At 37.7% G+C, this 26,207-nt stretch overlaps 1 protein-coding gene across 1 annotated transcript in view; it reads left to right on the forward strand.

Moving 5' to 3' along the window:
• The window catches only part of LOC126353786 (uncharacterized), a 461,839-nt gene that overhangs the window by 410,336 nt on the left and 25,296 nt on the right, over positions 1 to 26,207 (forward strand). The window contains exons 9-11 of the mRNA XM_050002875.1: positions 1,624 to 1,721; positions 10,442 to 10,648; positions 10,876 to 11,123. Coding sequence (XP_049858832.1) covers positions 1,624 to 1,721; positions 10,442 to 10,648; positions 10,876 to 11,123 — 553 coding nt within the window. The remainder of the gene's footprint in view (positions 1 to 1,623; positions 1,722 to 10,441; positions 10,649 to 10,875; positions 11,124 to 26,207) is intronic.

A 26,207-nucleotide genomic window follows, 5' to 3' on the forward strand; every position in this document is an offset into this window, starting at 1 on the left:
ATAAAGAGCACTTTTTCAATAAGTGGCTTTTCATTTATATCAGTATGAAAATTATTTGTTTCTTGTTTTGTAGCTGTGGACTTAGCTGTTTAAATGGTGTGCCTTCAGCCAACATATACTTTCACAAATATGGATACCTGGTAGGGTTTATGATTCTTAGGTACTTATTCATGTTAAAAACATAAAATGTAGTTCTTTGCCTAGAGAACTGAACTTTGCTTGACAGTTATGTATCAAAGTGATCTTCCTTAAAAATTCTAAGGTGACATCTGTTCGTAGTTTGAGATACAAAAAGAATTTAGTTTATGGAGCATCACACAATTTACACAATCACTAAATCAGCTATTACCTATTTAAAAATGGCAATTTAAAATCTTTCCCCTTCAGACACAAATTTCTGTGGACACCCGCGGATTATTGTGTGATCCATCTGCAGACCAAATAAGAATATAATGAAGCATTATACTGTATATTATTCAAATTGATTTCATATACTTTGTATCTGTGATTCTGCTCCTCTTTTTGTTGAAGACCAAATACAGTTATAGATGTGGCCACTGTGTCAGGTATCCTCTATCAAGAAGTATGATTTCCTAAAGGAGAGATAAAGATGGCTCCTGCATGATGTAATAATTAATTTTAGATATTTTATGTTTACAGTAATTTCACAGAAAAAAGTTATTTAAAGACGCACTTCTTGTCAACATTACAATAGCTGTTGCTTATAATTAACTTCATTCATTTTCTCAATATGTTTCACTACTTTTCTGAAAAATCGTATTACATTTATTGCATTACCCATATGCTAAAAGCTACCTGTAAGATTTGGAAAAAATGACAGGTTGTAAAAGTGATGTTATTTTTGACACCATCTACAATAAACACATCAGATTCATTGGTCAAAGAGCATTGATTTCATGTACATAAGACTATTGTGGCAAATCAAGTTCATTGTCAAGCTAAGCTTGAAATCTTACATTACCACTTGCAGCTTATGCTTTTACACAGTCTGATGATGATGATGATGATGATGACTCACAACAGTGTGAAAAATCTTCAGAAAAAGATTTACTATTGATGCTGTGCATGGATTTTCATACTTTGTAAAGCATTTTTAACATAATATGATGAAGTTGAAGCTAATCAAATACCTATATGCAGAACAATGATGGAGGCAGCAAGTCAAAGTGAATTGTGTGAAAAAAAATGTTAGTCATAGTGAGGCAATTATATGAACTTGATGATGCCATTTGATATGTATCTATTTTACAGAATGTGTCAGTCACCAAAAACGTGCTGAAAACAAGAGTTTTTTCGTAACAGTGTAACAATTACTCATCTTATATATACAATAGTCTTACATACTTAGAAACTTCACATTTTGTACCAATTGAATTGCCTGCATCTTTTGATGATGATGTCAAAATTTTTCTACTTTTACACAACTCACCAGAAAATTAGCAGAAAGTGAATTTAGTTATAAATTACCTACTGTTTTTAAAAAAAAGAATTCTGAATTCATTGCATACTAATTGTTATAGTACATAACTGTGTCCTAAATGATGGAGTATGCAAATACTTAAGCGTCACATGTGTAGGTTTTGACCACCACCTTTGTTTCAGGTGCCAGCAGAGCTTCTAGATGAAGTGTACGTGCATATGATGGACAGTCACCCTGATGCACTCAATCAACTTCTTAACAAGCGTGCTGGGACAGATGAGTAAGTATTGTACTATTATGAGAATAATTGTTTTAAGCAAATGTACATAATTAATAAAGGAAATTAATTAAACTGGTTACATTTACTTTTTTCCACACATTAAGAAAAATCCTCCAATATGGAAATGAATCTCCTTTTCAATTGGTAGGTCACTCTGTTGTTTGTTGTTGTGGTCTTCAGTCCAGAGACTGGTTTGATGCAGCTCTCCATGCTACTCTATCCTGTGCAAGATTCTTCATCTCCCAGTACCTATGTGCAACCTACATCCTTCTGAATCTGTTTAGTGTATTCACCTCTTGGTCTCCCTCCACAATTTTTACCCTTCACGCTGCCCTCCAATACTAAATTGGTGATCCCTTGATGCCTCAAGAATATGCCATACCAACCGATCCCTTCTTCTAGTCAAGTTGTGCCATGAATTTCTCTTCTCTCCAATTCTATTCAATACCTCCTCATTAGTTATGTGATCTACCCATCTAATCTTCAGCATTCTTCTGTAGCACAACATTTTAAAAGCTTCCATTCTCTTCTTGCCTAAACTATTTATCATCCACGTTTCACTTCCATACATGGCTATACTCCACACAAATATTTTCAGAAACAACTTCCTGACACTTAAATCTACATCCGATGTTAACAAATTTCTCTTCTTCAGAAATGCTTTCCTTACCATTGCCATTCTACATTTTATATCCTCTCTACTTCGACCATCATCAGTTATTTTGCTCCCCAAATAGCAAAACTTATTTACTACTTTAAGTGTCTCATTTCCTAATCTAATTCCTGCAGGATCAATCGATTTAATTCAATTACATTCCATTATTCTTGTTTTGCTTTTGTTGACGTTCAAATTATATCCTCCTTTCAAGACTCTGTCCATTCCATTCAGCTCCTCTTCCAAGTCCTTTGCTGCCTCTGACAGAATTACAATGTCATCGGCGAAACTCAAAGTTTTTATTTCTTCTCCGTGGATTTTAATTCCTACTCCAAATTTTTCTTTTGTTTCCTTTACTGCTTGCTTGATATAAAGATTGAATAACATTGGGGAGAGGCTACAACCCTATCTCACTCCCTTCCCACCACTGCTTCCCTTTCATGCCCCTTGCGACGGGTCAGGCTCTTATCGCGCAGTTTCCTTTCCCTGAAAGAAAATCCACCTACCTCGTTTCTTAGGTAGTTGCTGCACTCGCCTCTCCTGATAGCAGCTACTGGAAAAATTGCAGAAAAGCAGTGTTGAAGAAACTGCAATTTAATAGCCGCTCACCGGAGGCCGCGATACATGTTTGCTGAAATACAATCTATGAGCAATCTTCCTAAATAAATTGAGTTATTGGAATGGTAGTAATTGTTTACTCAAACGAGAACGCGAAGTTGGTAATTCTATTTAAGCTCTTTATTGTCTTTAAGCCTGATCATCAGCCCGCTAATCTACGTTTGAAGAAAGTTCAGTTCACAATTCTATCCACACTCAAACCCCGCCAGAATTAGCTTTCAAAGTTACGGAATTTACTTAACTGCAACACAGACGATTTTCTAACATACACGTTTGCAGTCGATGTTCAATAATAGTTCGTTTTTTAACGTTAATGCTCGCCATAAGCACTTAGTAAAAGTTTACGAAGTACCGCCACGCTTTTAATTATTAAAGTTACTCGCGTCTTTCGCGGAACGAAAAGTCACAACTCGCTCAAACTCACACTACGCGTTACTGGACTCTTCCAGTCTCAAATCGCACAGTACCGAACCGATGAAGCCGTTTTATGACTTCATTTTACACATTATTCGCGAGGACACATCAAGCATGTCTCTTCTCGATCACAGTTACTTCGCGACTCCCCATCCACTCGCGACTCACTCTCCTAGTCTGCTAACCGTCCTCGCATCTCATTGGCTCACACATCACACAGCCAATCAGAATTAACTCTTTGGGTGCGCCTCGCGCCAAAATCTAGCACGCACCAGTCATGACTTCTGAATCATTTACGTCATGATTTCTTGTTACACAAAATTTACTGTATAATTTAACAAACCGAAAGGAAAACTAGACTTTACTTTATTTCCAGAAATTATTTAAATACTCGCGAACGTTCTGGCTGCTTGTACAATACCATACACTCTTGGACATCCGACATTCACTAAGATGGGGAACCACTGGCGACTCTGTTCCCACGGTTACATCGTCTGAACACTTGCGAGTTCCAACCTAGATTTTATACACTTGCAAAGAATGGCGAATGTCCCTCTTTCATTCACTCAGGCACACTCATTCACTCTCACCTACTCATATAAAATAACTGTTCACAAAAATTCAAAACATTTATGGTTTTAACAAAGTTATAGGTGAATTTCTAAAAGTAAAATTCTCAAAATAAATACAAAAGCACGGAAGGTGATTTTGTTTCATAGTTGGATGGTCACTGAAGGTGATCTATACATAATGGTATTTATTTAGACTCGAAAATTGTAGAAATTTGCGTTTTCTGTAAGATTTTTCTAATTTCCAAAATATGCAGGTTTCAAAGCTCAAATTTGGATGACTTATTTTTATTCATAACAGAAACTAGTATATTAACTTTTAATTTCCTCAGGTTCCTCAGTTAGAAGTTATTAAAGATGAAAGTTCCACGTTATACACGCGGCTAGTTAGCGCACAGGTCTTACATTCTCACGGTACAGACATGCCATATGGTCGTGACGTCAGACGAACGGACACTGGTAATCTGCCCGCTACAGCACATATGCTAATCTGATGGCTACTTTACAGTCTGTCTACATTTCACAGTAAATATTTGATAGAAAACTGTGCGCTCGCACTAGTTGCGACGCCACACCCTCAACTCTTATAACTGCCATCTGGTTTCTGTACAAATTGTAAATAGCCTTTTGCTCCCTGTATTTTACCCCTGCTACCTTCAGAATTTGAAAGAGAGTATTCCAGTCAACATTGTCAAAAGCTTTCTCTAAGTCTACAAATGCTAGAAATTTAGGTTTGCCTTTCCTTAATCTATTTTCTAAGATAAGTCATAGGGTCAGTATTGCCTCACGTGTTCCAACATTTCTATGGAATCCAAACTGATCTTCCCCGAGGTCAGTTTCAACCAGTTTTTCCATTTGTCTGTAAAGAATTCGTGTTAGTATTTTGCAGCAGTAGCTTATTAAATTGATAGTTCGGTAATTTTCACATCTGTCAACACCTGCTTTCTTTGGGATTGGAATTATTACATTCTTCTTGAAGTCTGAGGGTATTTCACCTGTTTCATACATCTTGCTCACCAGATGATAGAGTCTTGTTAGTCCTGGTACTCTCAAGGCTGTCAGTAGTTCTAATGGAATGTTGTCTACTCCTGGGGCCTTGTTTCGACTTAGGTCTTTCAGTGATCTGTCAAACTCTTCACGCAGTATCATCTCTCCTATTTCATCTTCATCTACATTCTCTTCCATTTTTATAATATTGTATAGACCCTCTATATACTCCTTCCATCTTTCTGCTATCCCTTCTTTGCTTAGAATTGGGTTTCCATCTGAGCTTTTGATATTCATGCAAGTGGTTCTCTTTTCTCCAAAGGTCTCTTTAATTTTCCTGTAGGCAGTATCTATCTTACCCCTAGTGAAATGTGCCTCTACATCCTTACATTTGTCCTCTAGCCATCCCTGCTAAGCCATTTTGCACTTCCTATTGGTCTCATTTTTGAGATGTTTGTATTCCTTTTTGCCTGCTTCATTTATTGCATTTTTATATTTTCTTCTTTCATCAATTAAATTCAATATCTCTTCTGTTAGCCAAGGATTTCTACTAGCCCTCGTCTTTTTACCTACTTGATCCTCTGCTACCTTCACTATTTCGTCTCTCAAAGCTACCTATTCTTCTTCTACTGTATTCCTGTCCCCCATTCTTGTCAATCGTGTCCTATTGCTCTCCCTGAAGCTCTCTACAACCTCTGGTTTAGTCAGTTTATCCAGGTCCCATCTCCTTAAATTCCCACCTTTTTGCATTTTCTTCAGTTTTAATCTACACTTCATAACCAATAGATTGTGGTCAGAGTCCACATCTGCCCCTGGAAATGTCTTAAAATTTAAAACCTGGTTCCTAAATCTCTGTCTTACCATTATATAATCTATCTGACACAGCTTCCAGTATCTCAAGGCTTCTTCCATGTATACAACCTTCTTTTACGATTCTTGAACCAAGTGTTAGCTATGATTAAGTTATGCTCTGTGCAAAATTCTACCAGGCGGCTTCCTCTTTGATTTCTTCTCCCAACCCATATTCACCTTCTTCATTTCCTTCTCTCCCTTTTCCTACTATCGAATTCCAGTCACCCATGACTATTAAATTTTCGTCTCCCTTCACTATCTGAATAATTTCTTTTATCTCATCATACATTTCTTCAATTTCTTCGCCATCTGCAGAGCTAGTTGGCATATAAACTTGTGCTACTGTAGTAGGCATAGGCTTCGTGTCTATCTTGGCCACAATAATGCATTCACTATGCTGTTTGTAGTAGCTTACCCACACTCCTATTTTCCTATTCATTATTAAACCTACTCCTGCAATGCCCCTATTTGATTTTGTAATTATTTTGTATTTTATATTTTTTAAGTCTTGTTCCTCCTGCCACCAAACTTCACTAACTCCCACTATATCTAAGTTTAACCTATCCATTTCCTTTTTAAATTTTCTAACCTACCTGTCCAATTAAGGGATCTGACATTCCACGCTCCGATCTGTAGAACGCCAGTTTTCTTTCTCCTGATAACAATGCCCTCCTGAGTAGTCCCCGCCCGGAGATCCAAATAGGGGACTATTTTACCTCTGGGATATTTTACCCAAGAGGACACCATCATCATTTAACCATACAGTAAAGCTGCATGCCCTCGGGAAAAATTAGGGTTGTAGTTTCCCCTTGCTTTCAGCCGTTCACAGTGCCAGCACAGCAAGGCCGTTTTGTTTAATGTTACAAGGCCAGATCAGTCAATCATCCAGACTGTTGCCCCTGCAACTCCTGAAAAGGCTGCTGCCCCTCTTCAGGAACCGCACGTTTGTCTGGCCTCTCAACGGATACCCCTCTGTTGTGGTTGCACCTACAGTACGGCTATCTGTATCGCTGAGGCACGCAAGCCTCCCCACCAACGGCAAGGTCCATGGTTCATGGTGAGGTCCTCTAAGGAACCTACAAAGGGAGTACATATGAATACAATAACCAGACTCCTCACTCACATTTTATAATTAGTAAATTCAGTCATCATCTTGCTCTATAACATTATGACTTCTTTTCCAGTATTTATGTGTTGAAAAATGAGCATTAGTTTCAAATTTTCATTAATATAATGCCGTAACAAAGTTCATGAACAATATTTCCCAAAAGATTTATCAATTTACACTGCCAAACTAAACATTATAAAGCCAAAATGTGCTCATTTCAGAGATAATGTTATCTATCAACAGCTGGGATAGATCATTGCCTATGTGCACATGAAGACCACCCCCACCCCCAGGCACACACACACACACGCACACACACACACACACACACACACACACACTTTTTATTTTGTGATAGTTCTCCTGCTCATTGACAAGGGTTAATTGAGTATCTGTCTTTTAAACATTGTCCAGGACAACTTTATTTTGCCTATCATGTGCATTGGCATGATAATGAAGAATCCATAGGTCCGTCAAGAGGCTTCTATGAGGTGTTCAGTTACAAACTTGACACAATATCTCTTTTTGCATTCTCTTGGAGAATAAATACTTTCTCATCATAGTTGCACTGCCCCAGAAGATTATGTCGCAGCGCCATACTGAGTGACAGTGAGTCAGCAGGGTGTTTCCAGAGGCCAGTCGACTGGCCAGTGCAGTAGTATGGAGATGTACTTGTATTTATTTGGTCCAGTAAATCTTACATGTACTGTACAGAACATCAGATATTGGACAAGTCAATACAAATATATCTTCATGTTTACCTCATGTTTTCTATGTATTAATTAATACATTTTACAGCTCTGTCTTGTAATTAAATCACCTAAACCAGAAAATTACAACTGAAAATATGATTAGACTAATATTAATAATTACAACATTTACTTGCTGTAGGTAGATAGTCAAATTTATACAATATTTTTGTAAGTGATAAGGAATGTGGCTTATACACGTAACATTAATATTCTTAAGTCTCAAATAATTTGGAGGAACTCTTCCAGACAATAGAAGCAATGCATTAATAGATATTCTTTTAATGCTGCTTTATTGTTTGATCATTTATTACTTTAATTTCTTTTGGCAATGTATTGTAAATAATATAACCATACTGTAATGTTCCTTTTTGGCACAAACTAGTTTTTATTTTGAGCATGTGAAAGTCAGTTTTCTGTTTGGTGGTATGTTGGTGCAGATTTTCATTTTTGAGGATGACACTAGGATTTGCTAATGCATATTTCTTAATAAACATTGCACTTTTAAAGATGTAAATACATGGAACAGGAAGAATCCCCATCCTTTTAAGTAGTGGTCTACTTGGTTAGTCCCTTTTTATTCCAGCCATGATTCTCACTATCTTTTTTTGCATCCTGATGAGTTTTAAGTAGGATGACAAGTTACCCCAGAAAGTGATCCCATACTCAAGAATGTTACTCTTGATGGTATGAAGCTTTAACACTACTCTTTTCTGAACAGTTCATAATACTAGCTAATGGCTCAGATTATTTGTCTGTAACATTTCTGATGTCTTCCCACTGACCAAAATGCTTGCATTAGCTGCAAACTGGATAGTGCTATGACACTGTTCGGTTAATAATGCTGGCTCATTTACATATATCAAAAACAGGATGGGACCCAGTACTGAGCCCATCGGCACACCCTACTTTACTTCGTTATAATCAGAATAGAGTCTGGTTGTTTTATTATCTTCTGAAAATGTATTTCTATCACTTCCTTGCAGCCAGTAAGACATGATCTAAGTCAGTTGTTAAGTGTACCTCTGATACCAATACTGTCAAGTTTCCGCAGCAATAAGATATAGTCAAGGTCTTAGACAGATCAAGTCATATGCCAGTTACTTTTTCTCCACTATCACTTGTAGCCTGTGGAACTGTAGCTACTGTGTATGTGATAGCTGAAGGTCACATGAATGCCTGGTACCAGTTCTTCATCACCTACAGTGCTCCATGGTACCCATTGTGCCCTTTTAAGTGAGTGACTAATATTTATACCAATCAGCATGTAATAGTTGTAGTTTCCTTTTGCGATCAAACAAGTCTTAATACCAACATAACAAAGCAGTATTGTCTAACGTTACAGTGACAAATTAGTCAGTCATCCAGATTGATGCCCATGTAACTACTGAAAAGGTTGCTACCACTCTTTTAGAATCATATGCTATACTGTAGAAGTACGGGTTTTATAATTAAACTTTCAGTGCATGAGCCAATGTTGATAGAAAACTATTTACTGTATGGGTACTCAACTTTGTAAGTACAATGTTCAGACTGTATACTGTAAGATTTGTGCTAGTGTCATGGCTTGGTGTTAGGCACCAGTACTGGTATGGCAACAGTGGGTTGAAATTTAAGCACCGTGTGCGTTACAGTTGCAGACAGGCACCATGTGGCTGGACAAGACTGGTAGGGCTGTACTCACACATCAGTAGTGCTCATGCTCTAGAGGACTACTGATGCATTCAAGGAATATGGAGAGGCCCACTTTCTGCACCAGGGTTGAAGAACATGATTTGGGAGTTCAAATTAACTGGCAATTTGGGAATCACTCCTGGGAGTGGCTGATGGCCAACTGTGCCACAAATTGTTGAAGAAGTTACTGTTGCCATGGCTGAGAATGCTGGATGCAATGTACAGTCTTCAAGCAGTGCATGAGCTGTGTGATAACAGATGAACATTCCGTGATCCAACATACCACCTGAAATGATCTGGGCAGTATTATAATAATTTTTAGTGTGGTTCTAGGTTGTTATCGATGCAGATAATCATCAAATTAAGCTACATTTGTAATCTCAAAAGTAAACATGGTATGCAATTAAAAAATGTTACCCTATCATATGGAAATTAATATGTGTTTCTTTTTTCAGTGGCTTATTCATCATTCCATTTCTGCATGTCCTTACAAATGTTTCCACTAGGTTTCATGGGGGCCCCTCTCACTTCATGAAAGTTTAACTGTAAAGACACTATATAACTACAAAAACTAGTTTGACAAGAAACAGAAATATGCCTATAAAATCAACTGAAATAGCCTATTAAAATTTGTATTAAAATGCAGAGCATAGTAATGTGAGAGAATAAGGTATTTGAGAATAACATAAGTGTGTGTAAAAAGTAGAAAATTGGAATCATGGAATGAATTCTTCTAAAAATGTAATAGGGTGTGGGTTTCTTTATACTAAAAAAAGGAGTGTAAAGGAGAGAATAAAATGCCTGCCTTGTATGTAAGACAAAAAATATAGTTCCCTTATGTCCCTGTCAGTGAGTTCTCATTTCAGTTCTTGTTGATTACATATGCTTAGTTGTCTTATAAAGCCTTTCAGTCACATTACTGTAGCTGTGCATTATCCATCCATCTCAAATATGTGAAAAGTGACTTCGTATGTTTGATTATTTTTCTTCTGGTTGAAAAATAAGTTTGCCTCATTTTTCCTATTCTTCCATGTTAATTAGTATGAACATCTGCTACTTAATATGCACTGAAATTTGTTGTTGGTGCTAAATAGTGTCCTGGATGATCTGGAGACACCTACTCAAGAAAGTGAATCAACATCAACACCAAGAACACCAACAGCTGACATTCTCGAGCTACATCTAGAAGAACCAGCAGAAGCATCGGAAGCACATGGAGTTATACGAAGAATGTGGTCTCGTGAAGAGTTTCTCCATGAAACAGCAGGCATGGGTGGACCAGATGTGGCAATGCGACCCAGGTTTGTTGCAGTTTAACTCCTATGACCCATTTATAATAAATTATATGTGTTTTAATAATTGCGCATAATGTTTATTTAGATAACAAATGCAAAGAGATACTGCAGTACTTTTCTTCTGTGTGCGCCATGTAGTGAGAGGATACAAAACTTGGATAATACCATTTAATAGTGCATTTATTCAAATTTCTTGGAACCCAATCTTTATTTATACATATATTGTTTCTCAGACATAAAGAACGCACCCGAGAAAGACCTTCTAAGAAACGGTGGCGTGAGGAACCGCTGAAACACAATCGTCCAGCCGAAGGAGACAGCAGAAAATCTAGTGACGCCAGTGCAGTAAGTGGTGAAGGCACTGTCATCACTGCATCACTGAAGATTCCTGTCCCTGGATCACTAGGCATTGATGAGAGTGACATACCTTTCATTGAAGACAGTGGCTACAGTGCATCCACAGACAGCCAGCAGGCAGCAGGTACAAAATATTATGTTTCTCGTACTGCATACTTGCATTGTCTGAACAAAAATAATTGCCACATGGGGAGAGTATAAGATAAAGCACAAGAAGTGTAGAAATTATTATGAATTCAGATAGTGTTGTAGGCCCCAGTAGTGCAGTTAATAAATGGAGGTGCACTAGGGTCAGTTTTGCTTCCATTTCTGTTCTTAATCTATTACAATGACCTTACAATGATAACTGCTCAAATATTTTAATGACAGCTGATGACATTAGCATACTACACAGGGCTCAAATGCAATACCACCACTCACAAACAAAATTATGACTTAAAATGACTTCATATGGTTTGCAGAAAACAGTGTAACTGTTCATTTCACAAAGACTCTGATATACAACTTCAAGCTAATGACAATGTGCCATTACTACCAGCAATATACATTAATGATCATGCCAGAGATCAAAAGTTATATGTAAAATTCCTCAGTGTCCATCTGGGTAACGAGAAAATAGTGTCAGCACATAAACAAAATAATCAAGGCACTCAGATTAGCTTGCTTTGCACTTGGAAGTGTCACACATCGTATTGGGATATATGTACTTTCACTCCCCTTTGTCTCACGTAATTATTTTTGGTGCAATACAGCTAAATTAAAGGAAGTAAACATTCAATAAATGTGAGCAACAAGAAAACTGTAGAGCAGATAATGACATTTTATGCAGAGGATTCTTTAAATTCTTACACTACTTTGCAGTTCATTTACTGCTTTAAGAAATTAATTGCTAATAAAAAAAATCAGTTTTAGTTGAATTGTGATTTACGTCACCAAAATCAAGACATAATAGCTACATCCATGTAAGTTTTGCCTTCCTGTTAAGGATGTAGTGTGGTTCTGTATTCTATACTCCGTTCATTGTAAGAATAAACCTCATGTAAACATTACACTATGTATTCTTCCACTTTTGCTGGAATGTCACTGGGTTTCATTTCACATGGAGCAGAAGCCAAGGTGTCTCGAGTACACTCAAGTATGATAATGAGGTACGTTTTATCCTCTGCATTATGCGTACATTGACTCAGCGGTGATTCAGGGCAACTGCTTTACTGACACATTTAACTTGGACAGCACACTGGCCAGGCAAGTGATCCACCTAAAGTACAATGATGTGAACAGTTGGAGTAAGGACATAAAAAGAGATAAGCAGAGAACAATACAGCTTTGAATGTCATTCAATTTTTAAACGGAAGGAAATTATACATAGCAAAACTCAGGCAGTACACTTCTTAGGTGACCTGACAGAAAACATAACATGTTCTCAATCTTAGCTAACATAGTATTGTAATTAAAAACAAGAGTCATGAAAAGATCTGATTTTAACAAACATAAGTTTTCTGCATGAGCTATGTGCAGCATAAAAGTGCACGCCTGATTTCCCATGTAGTTAAATATTGGTGCCGCTGTCGGTATTACAGTCTGTTGTCTGTCAATCTCTGAACTCCTTCCATATCAGACCAAAGAGTACATTTAAGTTTTGATACGTTAATAACAAGGTGATCAGGAACAGAATCTCAAGCCATTGATAAGTTCACATTTCCTCCTCCTCTATTATGACTTGCCGTTCTGCATTTCGCCATTGTTTGGCAGTGATGTGTCACAAAGCTTTAGGCATTGGTTCCAGTATGCTTCGCAGCTTAAATGTCTTGTTATTTGTCATGACAAATCCCTTAACTTGGCTCTAGATCAGTTCCATTGGACTCAGATAGCAGTGGTATGGTGACAACTGTATAAATGCAGTGCAGCATTTGTACACTGTTCCTGATGCCATGAAAATTATGTTTTCCGTGTTTCTGCGACACTTTACACTCTGGCTTCTGTGAGACCACATGTGTCCTACAGAACAATGAGTATATTCAAGTAAAGTGTATTTGATTTTTCATTTTCTCCAAAAAAATTGATTCTGTAATGTTTTCTTAACTTCAGCTGTCTTTAACAATATTTTTATAAAATATTGATACTTACAAATATCTATTTGCAATGAAAACCAGAATTTGGCATGCAATGTGTAATTAGAAACTAGAAGTCGTGCATTTTTCTTGAAAAAATGATTCAGTTAACATATATTTGATGAATTTCATATTTAAATGATCTAGGTATTCAAACCAAACAAACTGTATACCACAATGAGATTTGAAATATCACCATGATATCTACATGCCCCACATCCTTTGATGATCATGCATATTACTGAACTACAATTTCATAATTAGTACATAGCGTTTCTCAAACACCGTCAGAGTTGATGTTTCTCTGTAAGCTTGTGAAAAACATTAGGAATAACTTGTTGCTCATCATTAATGGTGATCCACACGCATGTTTCATTATGAAGCTGGACATAGTGTCATTCATTTTCATAGTACATATTGACAGCAAGACAATTGGAGCACTAGTTGTGTTTATGGAGACTTTGACTCTACAGAATTTTTGAAATAAAAATTACATAGCTAAGTATGATTAAGAAAAATGTTGGTGCCTGTTAATACATCAGAATGTCTTAAAGTTTCATTTATAATGACACAGGAATCACATATCTAATACATAAGTTGGACCTACTTTCAAGAGTGCAACACCACCAGTGTACAAGGGTTAATCCTGGTGACCAGTCATTGCACTTGTGTTTATTTACATCAGGTTTATTGTTATCGTGAATGAATTACAGCATGAAAGTTTTCCATAAGTTATTCATCTCACATTAAGGGAGAAATTGGGACTCACTGCAAATTCTTAAGCCAAAACCACTGTGTTAGCTGTTCCTTCTGCAGGTTATCTGATTATCTGTAATCTATTTATGAATATTCCTCTCAGCTGAATGACAAGTAGCAATGTCCTTTATAAATAGATGTCTATTCTTATGTACCACACATTATTATTCTGTAATAAATATCATTGGGCCATGAAGATACTAAACTACTGGTAGAAGATAAACAGAAGCTATTTAATTTCACTGATGAAAAGCAACTTTTTCCAAAGTAGCAGCTTTCCTGGTAATTGTGCTATATTAAAGTGACCACAAATAGTTTATATCACTGTAATGACTTACTTATTTAAGCAGCTTCTAACAGCTGTTTGGCTTTCTTAATGTATACCTTGTGTCATTCCATATCCTTGAAAGTACACCTCCAGGATGCATATTTTGTCATATGCAATGCCACTGGGGTAATGTCCTTGTCTTTTTCTGAACTACAATCCTGTTCTTCCAGCTCAGCAGACTGAGGAGTCTTAGGAATTGATACCTATACATAATGAATAACAATCATTGTGCAAAAATATTTTACTCTCAAGATGGACTTCATAATAAAACAACTTATGCTGGTTTATAAACAATGATTAAAATCTAAAACTGGATGGACTCATAAATATTACAGTAACTTAATGTCCTAAATGTCCAAACCTACAGAACATTAGGAAACCTTGATTCAAAGATAGAATATCTGGCCATGACTTAGCAATCAAGAGCTAAAACACATAAAAAAGTAAGAAATAAATATCACAGTTTTTGGAATTGTTAGAAAAAGATAAATAACAAGTGAAATAAGTGATCCAATTGAGAACAAGAGGGATCAATGAAGATAAAAACGTTGTAGAGTACATAATGAAATCCTGCAAGAACAAGCAAACAAAAAGAAAATTCTAAAAACACTTTATGCATTCATTTCGTTGCCATTATTATTATTATTATCACTGATTCTGATATGGAATAATATATTATTGGAATAGAAAACTCTGACATTCCTTCCTATTTTTTTAGATGGATTAATTAATTTTTCAAAATTAATCTGGACAACATAGCTGAGTGTTCACCAATAACAACCTTCCACATTGCGGTTTTTGTTTAAGAAAGAACTGTGCAGTGTAAAAGAGTTTTAAAGTAAAAAACAATAAGACTGTAGAGAACAAAGAATGAAAAGAAATTTCATTGTCACTTACAGAATGACATTAACTTTTTTTGTAAAATATAGAAGGAAACAAAATCCACCACACAAATTTCTCTCTCTCTCTCTCTCTCTCTCTCTCTCTCTCTCTCTCTCTCTGTAGCACACACACACACACACACACACACACACACACACACACACACAGTGTGCCAGTATTCCTATAGCTACAGAAGAGAGAGAGAGAGAGAGAGAGAGAGGGGGGAGGGGGGGGGAGAGAGAGAGAGAGAGTGAACGTGTGTGTGTTTTTAAGGGAGGAGAGAAGAATTATTGCTTAAATACCTCTGTGTGAGTTGTAATTAGTCTAAACTTCCATGATCAATATGTAGGTGACTGCGGTAGTAAGTAGAGTTTCAAGCATCTGCCAGTTCAGTCTTTCATCACCTCCTTGCACTCCCCACACATAAGACAAACCTATGATGATTTGTGCTGCCCTAGACAAATTGTAACACTGAAGTATGAGTTACTGATTCCAGTTGTGACTCACTGATATTGTAGTGATGGGATACTACTCTTTTTATTATTAAGTGCTCAGTTTTACATTTCAGAGCATTTAAAGCAAGTTGTCAATATTTGTACCACTGTGAAATCTTATCAAAATCTGACCGAATATGTGTTCAGTTTTTTTAGGTAATACCTCATTACAGACAACTGTATCATCTTCAAAAACTTTGAGGCTACTATTAATAGTGTCTGTAATGTCATTGATGTACAACATGTACAGCAAGGATCTTGACACACTTCACTGATGTGTACCTTAAGTTACTTTTACATCTGGTCCTCCCTCCTAAGAAATGCTCTATCCAGTCACAAATTTTGCTTGGTACCTCATGCAATTGTACTTTCAGTAATAAGCTCAGCTGTGGTACTGAGTCAATTCCTTATTGGGAGCATTATACAGGGCGTCCCATTTATCTTGGCCCCCTAAATAACTGCTTGTCCAGATGCAAATTACAAAATTTTTCAAGCAAATGTACTTTAGCTGTCAGGGGGACATCAATCAGCATGGTTGACTTCATTGTAGCTACAAATATATGAACAGTGGTATGACATTTTTAAATGGCATCCTGTATTTTTTTATTCAGCAATTCATTTCCTCTCCTAAACGCCTATTCAGAAATGTATCACAGTGTACCATTCTCTGAAACACAGCGTTATTAATTACATAACACAACACTGACTTTGAGCCTGGGATCACAAACTCGTCCACTCGCTGGAGTTGTCAAAAGACAAATGAAAACCAAGTAAAAACATAACACAAAATTGACTTTGACTCTCCTGTACCTTTGCCCAGGAGTAGAATATTCAAAGGTACTCAAAGAGGTGACCCTGAACACCAATAAACTGGTGCACTTGTTGAAGGAAAACATTATTTACTTCTTCCGCTGTTGCCTGCTGAAGAGAATGACAAGCAAGTACGATACGCTCCTGCATGTCCTCTGGAGTTGTTGGAATATCACGATATACAATGTCTTTAATGCATCCCCAAAGAAAAAAGTCCAGAGGATTTAAATTAGGAGACCTAGCAGGCCAGTAACTGTTCCCCCTCGACCAATCCATCTGGCAGGATACCTTTGGCTCAAAACATGACGTGCTGGACGTCCATCGTGTTGATACCACATAAGCATTCTGGTGCTTAGCAGCACTTCATCCAGAAGAGGAGGAGAAAGAACTCATCTGAGGTAGTTGGCATACACTGTGCCATTTAGACTACCATTGATGAAATAAGAGCCAATAATTGTAGTACCAAGCATCCCACACCAGATGTTAAGTCTCCATTGACGCTGATGCTCCACCTGTCTAAGCCATCATGGGTTGTTGCTGTACCAATAACGCTTGTTCCTTATATTTACTTGTCCTTTGTTTGAGAAGGAGCATTCATCGATAAATAGAACATTGGAGAAGAAGTTCGGTCTGGCAAGCATTTTCTGCTGTGCCCCCGGACAGAACTGTACACGATTCGGGAAACCACTCCCATGCAATTCTTGATGCAGGTGTACATGATAAGGATGTAACTGGTGATGTGTAAGAATATGATGCCCACTGGTTTTAGGGATTTCAATCTCATGTTCTAGCTGTCGTGTGCTCACATGTGGATTCATAGCAACGAAAGTGAGAACAGTAACTTCGGCAGCTTTGTCTGTGCGAGTGCTACAATGGCTGCATTGTCGTGGGTTGAAACTTCCTATTTGCTGAAGCATAGCAACAAGATGAGAAAACATCCATCGGGAAGGTGGGTTCTTGTCAGGATTGCTCTTTGTACAGTTCTGCTGCCTACGTAGCATTTCGTCTACCTTCAACAACAACAACAAAAACAACAATAAAAGAAACATTATGTCGATGCAGTTTGTAGGAAGGACAGCCTTTACTGTATGTCTACTCTACACAACAGTATTTAAAGGACTAAACTACTGTTCTAAATGTTCCCGTACATAAGAAAACAGTATTGCAATTACTGTACTGCTTACTTACATTCCCCATAGATGAGTAGCATTTCTACCACCTCTTCGTTGGTGTACATTCTACTCACACAACTCTTTAAGGTGGTTGACGGAATGATGGGTATGCATTCTACTTATGTTTACATTTGTCCTCTGTCAACGTCAGCACACGGATGTGTTCCATTACCCCGAATACCTGAACTAAGCGCTGGGAGTATCATCGTCAGTGTTGTGTTATGTAATTAATAACGTTGTATTTCAGTGAATGGTACACTGTGATACATTTTTGAATAGGTCTTTAGGAGAGGAAATGAATTACCGAATAAAAACTACAGGGTGCCATTTAAAAAAAGTCATACAGCTGTTCATATCTTTGTAAAAAACAAAGCTACAACAAAGGCAACCACGCTGAGTGATGTCCCCCTGACAGTTAAAGAACATTTACTTGAAACATTTTGTAATTTGCATCTGAACAAACAGTTATTTAAGGTGGTCAAGATAAATGGGACACCCTTTATATGTTAATGAAAATAAATGTAGACCATTGGACTTGGTTAGTTGTTTAGGTATTCATATTTTTCAAGTAGGACTTTCTCCTAATTATACGGCACGTGATGATAAATAGTAACCTAACTACACATTGTCAAATGTTCTACTTTTGCTGAAAATTATGGTGATGCATTTCACCTAATGAAATGGACAAGACTCTTTTAATGCCATCACATACACAAGGACAGAGAACAAACCATTAAAATGTGATACCTGTGTAAACTCATACAATGTATAATTTTAAATGACACAGAATAAAAAAGGTTGTCAGCCTTTGATAACGTATTCTGTCTTCAACTAACTGATAATCAGTGTGAATTTTGTTTACTTATAAAAAAAAGGATAGGGCCTGAAATGTGATAATCAATGCACAGACTGCTCTGAAACAGATATTTGTTTACTACAGTAAAATATTTTGTAAAGACTGAAATTTCAGGCTATTTTTTTTTAATTTTATGGAAAATTTAGATAGTTTTTTAACAGAAAATAATCATTGTATCAAAAGGAAAATTCACTTTAAAAAATTATGATGAGGAAGCCTAGCATCCAAGGTAGTACTCACCAATGAAACTCACTGTGACTGCTTTCATAACTGATGTTCTTAATCACAGTTGATCTTTTATGTTACTAAGTTATTATTTTATCAAATTCCTTAACAAGAACCAATTACCATACAATGTATGTGTATATGATAGTTGAAATAACAATATTTCCAAATCATATAAATATAAAGATAAATACAAACAAGAATTTTAATTTTTAATTACACTTTCAGACTGAAAAAGAAAAGCATCCAGAAGACGTGGTCAGATGTCAATGTTACTTTGTACATTTACGCACCATTGGTAGTTATGTAAATGGTTAGAGTTGCAGTTATCTGTGATAGGTGTAATGGCCACCAGAGTGCATTAATGTTATTCAGGTTTGGTGTTCTTACGAGACCTGGTACAGCATCAGATATTGAGTGATCACTGTGTAGGACATGGACACACTACATACTCATATGAGTCAGCTTTATCAGTACTTGGCAGAGTTTGTAAGGGGGCTCATTGTGGATATTCATTTGGGTGATTGATCTCCAAATTTGTAGGGTTTTGGGACAACTACCCGATATGCATGTGAATGCAAGCAGGCACACTTCTGGCATGGGTAGCCATTGGGTGTGACTACAGGTCACAACTAGTAGTGACAGAGAAATCTGTTTCATAACAACATGTCACAGCTGATCACAAAATGGCACATCATGGAATACTTTGTCCTCATGTGTTATCTCTCAGGCTACAGTATAGTGGTGCCAGCTTTCAACAGGATAATGCTCGTTGACACATAGCATGTCTGTGAATGGTCTGTGTGACGTTAAGGCACTCTTATGGCCAGCTAGATCCCCCAGTCTGTCCTTGGTAGAAAATGTGTGGTGTCAGCTAAGAGGTCAACTTCATCTCAGTTCCAGTATTTAGGACATCGAGGACAAATTACAGTTGTTGGCCAGCTTGCTTAGGAGAGGATACAGCAGCTTCATGACACCCTTGCCAACTGAAACAGAACATGCATTCAAGCCAGAAGCGAATGCAACGTCGTACTGATAAGCGGGCTCATACTGCCAATTTCATTGCAAATTTGACTCGATACTGATAAGTGGGCTCATACTGCGAAGTTCGTTATAAATTTGACTTGATATTGCAACCACTAAAATAACATCAGATTCATTCCCAATGCATTAAGTTTTATTTTCTTTCCTCTTCTTCATCTGGGTGCTTCACTTTTTCTTCCAGGGAATGTATAACAGAAATAATTTCCCCATTGAAGAAAATGGGGAGCAATTCTACATATTGTATCTGCATGTAGGATCATGTTGTAGGTGTTACAAACTATAGATCATTCAACAGGTTCTCTCTCACTGTCATCATTATGTTACATTGTTGCTATATAGAAAATTTTCAAAGAATGCTACAACAAATTTTAATCATGCTTGAAGCTAAAAAATTGGACTAATGTGCTGGAGATTCACAATAGTTGCTGTCGTCATCACCACACCTAATTTTGACTACTTATTACATTGTCACATTATTGTTCATATTTCCATTTGTGCAATAAATCTTCATGCACAATACACATTAAGAAAAACTGACGGATCTTGTCTTCTCACTCATTCATTCATTAATTCATTTACAAATCATGCATGAAGTTAAATGACAAGACTGTTGTGCTGGAGATACATAATAGTTGCTGTTGTCATTGCCATACCTAATGACTCCTTGTTACTTTGTCGAATTATTGTGCATGTCTCCTTCAGTGATGTTCCCATTTGTGCAATAAATCCTTATGCATCATACACATTTTAAAAAAAACTGAAGGATCTTGCCTTGTCAGTCATTCGTGCATTAATTCATTCATTTATTTACACAAAATGTTCTGTAATCCCCATCATGAAGGAGAATCTTCAAGGATATGGAATGGGTCCAGTTACACGTCAAAAGGCAAAGCAGTCACTGTAGACTTCTCCTATAAAGTGTACTAATTACAAATTATTACAAGAACTTACCTACCAACATTGCTGTTTAAGAAATGCTTAGTACCATAAAGTTAATTGTATAGTATGAGGAACCTACATTTTAACCATGCTTGAAGCTAAATAGCTAAACTGTTGTGTTGGAGATACACAATAGTTGCTGTTGTCATCACCACACCTAATCACTACTTATTACATTGCAAAATTATTTTGCATGTTTCCTGTAATGATTTTTTCCATTTGTGAATACTTTAACACAAGTATTTCCATCATTTGAAAATCACCATATAGCCAAAACTGTACAGTAATATTCTGAAGCCGAAATATAGGAATATTATAATCGAGCCAGTGGAGGCCAGATGGCAGAATATTATCATGCAGGAAAGATTATGGGAATTATTTCTACATTACATTATATATGCATATTAGGAGAGGCCTGCCATGAACCATGGACCTTGCCGTTGGTGGGGAGGCTTGCGTGCCTCAGCGACACAGATAGCCGTACTGTAGGTGCAACCACAATACAGGGGTATCTGTTGAGAGGCCAGACAAACGCGTGGTTCCTGAAGAGGTGAGCAGCCTTTTCAGTAGTTGCAGGGGCAACAGTCTGGATGATTGACTGATCTGGCCTTGTAACAACAACCAAAACGGCCTTGCTGCGCTGGTACTGAGAACGGCTGAAACCAAGGGAAAACTAGGGCCGTCATTTTTCCCGAGGGCATGCAGCTTTACTGTATGATTAAATGATGATGGCGTCCTCTTGGGTAAAATATTCCAGAGGTAAAATAGTCCCCCATTCGGATCTCCGGGCGGAGAGTACTCAAGAGGATCTCGTTATCAGGAGAAAGAAAACTGGCGTTCTACAGATCGGAGCGTGGAATGTCAGATCCCTTAATCAGGCAGGTAGGTTAGAATATTTAAAAAGGGAATGGATAGGTTAAAGTTAGATATAGTGGGAATTAGTGAAGTTCGGTGGCAGGAGGAACGAGGCTTCTGGCCAGGTGACTACAGGGTTATAAACACAAAACCAAATAGGGGTAATGCAAGAGTAGGTTTAATAATGAATAGGAAAATAGGAATGCAGGTAAGCTACTACAAACAGCATAGTGAATGCATTATTGTGGCCAAGATAGATACGAAGCCCACACCTACTACAGTAGTACAAGTTTATATGCCAACCAGCTCTGCAGATGACGAAGAAATTGAAGAAATGTATGATGAAATAAAAGAAATTATCCAGATAGTGAAGGGAGATGAAAATTTAAGTCATGGGTGACTGGAATTCGAGTGTAGGAAAAGGGAGAGAAGGAAACGTAGTAGGTGGATATGGATTGGGGCTAAGAAATGAAAGAGGAAGCTGCCTGGTAGAATTTTGCACACAGCACAACTTAATCATAGCTAACACTTAGTTTAAGAATCATGAAAGAAGGTTGTATACATGGAAGAACCCTGGAGATACTAAAAGGTATCAGATAGATTATATAATGGTAAGACAGAGATTTAGGAACCAGGTTTTAAATTGTAAGAGATTTCCAGGGGCAGATTTCAACACTGATCACAGTCTATTGGTTATGAAGTGTAGATTAAAACTGAAGAAACTGCAAAAAGGTGGGAATTTAAGGAGATGGGACCTGGATAAACTGACTAACCAGAGGTTGTACAGAGTTTCAGGGAGAGCATAAGGGAACAATTGACAGGAATGGGGGAAAGAAATACAGTAGAAGAAGAATGGGTAGCTTTGAGGGATGAAATAGTGAAGGCAGCAGAGGATCACGTAGGTAAAAAGCCGAGGGCTAGAAGAAATCCTTGAGTAACAGAAGACATATTGAATTTAATTGATGAAAGGAGAAAATATAAAAATGCAATAAATGAAGCAGGCAAAAAAAAGAAAACAAACGTCTCAAAAATGAGATCGACAGGAAGTGCAAAATGGCTAAGCAGGGATGGCTAGAGGACAAATGTAAGGATGTAGAGGCTTATCTCACTAGGGGTAAGATAGATACTGCCTACAGGAAAATTAAAGAGACCTTTGGAGATAAGACAAGCACTTGTATGAACATCAACAGCTCAGATGGAAACCCAGTTCTAAGCAAAGAAGGGAAAGCAGAAAGGTTGAAGGAGTATATAGATGGTCTATACAAGGGCAATGTGCTTGAGGACAATATTATGGAAATGGAAGAGGATGTAGATGAAGATGAAATGGGAGATACGATACTGCGTGAAGAGTTTGACAGAGCACTGAAAAACCTGATTCGAAACGAGGCCCCTGGAGTAGACAACATTCCGTTGGAACTACTGACGGCCTTGGGAGAGCCAGTCCTGACAAAACTCTACCATCTGGTGAGCAAGATGTATGAAACAGGCGAAATACCCTCAGACTTCAAGAAGAATATAATAATTCCAATCCCAAAGAAAGCAGGTGTTGATAGATGCGAAAATTACCGAACAATCAGTTTAATAAGCCACAGCTGCAAAATACTAACACGAATTCTTTAAAGATGAATGGAAAAACTAGTAGAAGCTGACCTTGGGGAAGATCAGTTTGGATTCCGTAGAAATACTGGAACACATGAGGCAATACTGACCTTATGACTTATCTTAGAAGAAAGATTAAGGAAAGGCAAATTTATGTTTCTAGCATTTGTAGACTTAGAGAAAGCTTTTGACAATGTTGACTGGAATACTCTCTTTCAAATTCTAAAGGTGGCAGGGGTAAAATACAGGGAGTGAAAGGGTATTTACAATTTGTACAGAAACCAGATGGCAGTTATAAGAGTCGAGGGACCTGAAAGGGAAGCAGTGGTTGGGAAGGGAGTAAGACAGGGTTGTAGCCTCTCCCCGATGTTATTCAATCTGTATATTGAGTAAGCTGTAAAGGAAACAAAAGAAAAATTCGGAGTAGGTAATAAAATCCATGGAGAAGAAATAAAAACTTTGGGGTTTGTCGATGGCATTGTAATTCTGTCAGAGGCAGCAAAGAACTTGGAAGAGCAGTTGAATGGAATGGACAGTGTCTTGAGAGGAGTATATAAGATGAACATCAACAAAAGCAAAACGATGATAATGGAATGTAGTCGAATTAAGTCGGGTGATGCTGAGGGAATTATATTAGGAAATGAGACACTTAAAGTAGTAAATAAGTTTTGCTATTTGGGGAGCAAAATAACTGATGATGGTCGAATTAGAGAGGATATAAAATGTAGACTGGCAATGGTAAGGAAAGCATTTCTGAAGAAGAGAAATTTGTTAACATTGAGTATAGATTTAAGTGTCAGGAAGTCTTTTCTGAAAGTATTTGTATGGAGTGTAGCCATGTATGGAAGTGAAACATGGACAGTAAATAGTTTGGACAAGAAGAGAATAGAAGCATTCAAAATGTGGTGTTACAGAAGAATGGTGAAGATTAGATGGGTAGATCACATAACTAATGAGGAGGTACTGAACAGGATTGGGGAAAAGAGAAGTTTGTGGCACAACTTGACCAGAAGAAGGGATCGGTTGGTAGGACATGTTCTGAGGCATCAAGGGATCACCAGTTTAGTATTGGAGGGCAGCGTGGAGGGAAAAATCGTAGAGGGAGAGCAAGAGATGCATACACTAAGCAGATTCAGAAGGATGTAGGTTGCAGTAGTTACTGGGAGATGAAGAAGCTTGCACAGGATAGAGTATCATGGAGGGCTGCATCAAACCAGTCTCAGGACTGAAGACCACAACAACAACAACATTAGGAGAGGAAAAAAAGAACAAAGTCTCTGCTCCTTCTCATATATTACGCAGTTACTGTTTTCATCTTTTTCATCTTTCACCCACTTGTTTCTTGGCCACAGGTGTCCACCGAAAAACTGCGGCCAAGAAACAAGTAGACCACCTTGTTGCTGAGCACACTCCTAAACATGACATCTTTCATTTCAATAACTGCTTTGCAGCTTGTGACATATGGATCCTCCCCACTAACACCAGCTTTTCTGAACTGCACAGGTGGGAACTTTCCCTGCAGTATATCCTACGTTCCTGTAACTCTCCTGGCCTCAACCTTCATTAGTCATTGTCCTCTCCCATCCAGCCCCATCTGTAATCCCATTCCAGCAGCACTGCACCGCACTCATTCCTCCATTGCACCCAGTCTTTTTACTTCTCTCCTTTTCTGTACCCCCCCCCCCTCTCCCCTCCTCTCTGCTGCCCTCCGTCTAACCTCTCAACTGCACATAACTGCCCTACCCTCTTTCCACCTCATTCCTGCATGCTACCCAATGCACGTCACTGTCTTCCACCTCTACCCTACAAGCCCTCCCCCCCTCCCTGCCCCATCCTCCTCCATTCCCCCACCCAGTTACCACTCCCATTATGCCCTGGTGCTGCTGCTCGCAGTGTGGCCTCAGTTGCCTGAGACTGCAGTCATGTGTGTGTGAGTTGCATTTGTTTGAGTGTGTAGGTGTGTGTTTGTTGTCTAATTTTGATGAAGGCCTTATTGGCTGAAAGCTATATTTGTGACAGTCTTTTTGTTGTGCCTATCTGCGATTCAGCATCTCTCTATATGATGAGCAGCAACTTTCCTTTTCGCAATATTTTTGTACATTCCATCCCAGATTTTCCATTGTTCGCCTTATCCCTAGACTAGACTATATATGGTCTAGATAAATAGCCAATTAGGGCCTTTGTGAACTTACCTGCTACTTAAAGTATTAGTGGAAAAGGATAAAAACAGTAGCTGAGTAATATATGAGAAGGAGCAGAGACTTTCTCCTTTTTTCCCTCTCCTAATAGGCATACATAAAGTAATGTAGAAATAACTCCCATCATTATCTTTTCTGCATGATAATATTCTGCCATCTGGCCTTCACTGGCATCAGTCACATCCATCTGTTGTAGAATCTTAGAATGTATTCAGAGCTCAGATGTATTTCAGATATCATGATCTCATCCATGGCAACCAGCACGGTTCCTGAAAACATCGGCTACATGTAATCCAACTTGTGCTTTTTTGACATGGCATCCTGAAAGCCATAGATCAAGTCTTTGGTAGAAGCACTAATTACTGACTTCCAAAAAGCATTTGACTCAGTACCACACCAAAACTTAAAAAAGTACAGTCCTATAGAAAGAAACTTGTAACTGGATTGAGGATTTTTTGTAGCATATCATCTTGTGTGTTTGGTTTCTCTATATCCATGTTGTACACCAATAACCTGGCAGATAATACTAATACAACCTCAGTTTTTTCCAATAATAAATTAATACCTTAAAAAAGCTGTACAAATACCTGACAGATCCTAGTAAGATTTCAAAGTTATGCTAATATTGGCATCTTGGAATTAATCAACTTTTACAGGTATCTGTGTGGATATAAGAAGTAGAGTCATCATACAGCCTCATTCATAGGTTAAAACAGATGGCAGACTTTGGTTCATAGGAAGGTCACTGAGAAAACACAATGTATATACAGAAGAGTTGCTTACAAAACTCTCATACAGTCCATCCTAGAATATTGATAAAGTGTGAGACCATTACCAGATAAGACTAACTGGAGACACTGAATACATCCAAAGAAATCTGCAGGATTTGTGATAGGTTTGTTTGACCCACAGGAGAGCATCATGGAAGTGCTGAAAAAA

Source organism: Schistocerca gregaria, chromosome 3 (genome assembly GCF_023897955.1).
Source record: "Schistocerca gregaria isolate iqSchGreg1 chromosome 3, iqSchGreg1.2, whole genome shotgun sequence".
Lineage (NCBI taxonomy): Eukaryota > Metazoa > Arthropoda > Insecta > Orthoptera > Acrididae > Schistocerca > Schistocerca gregaria.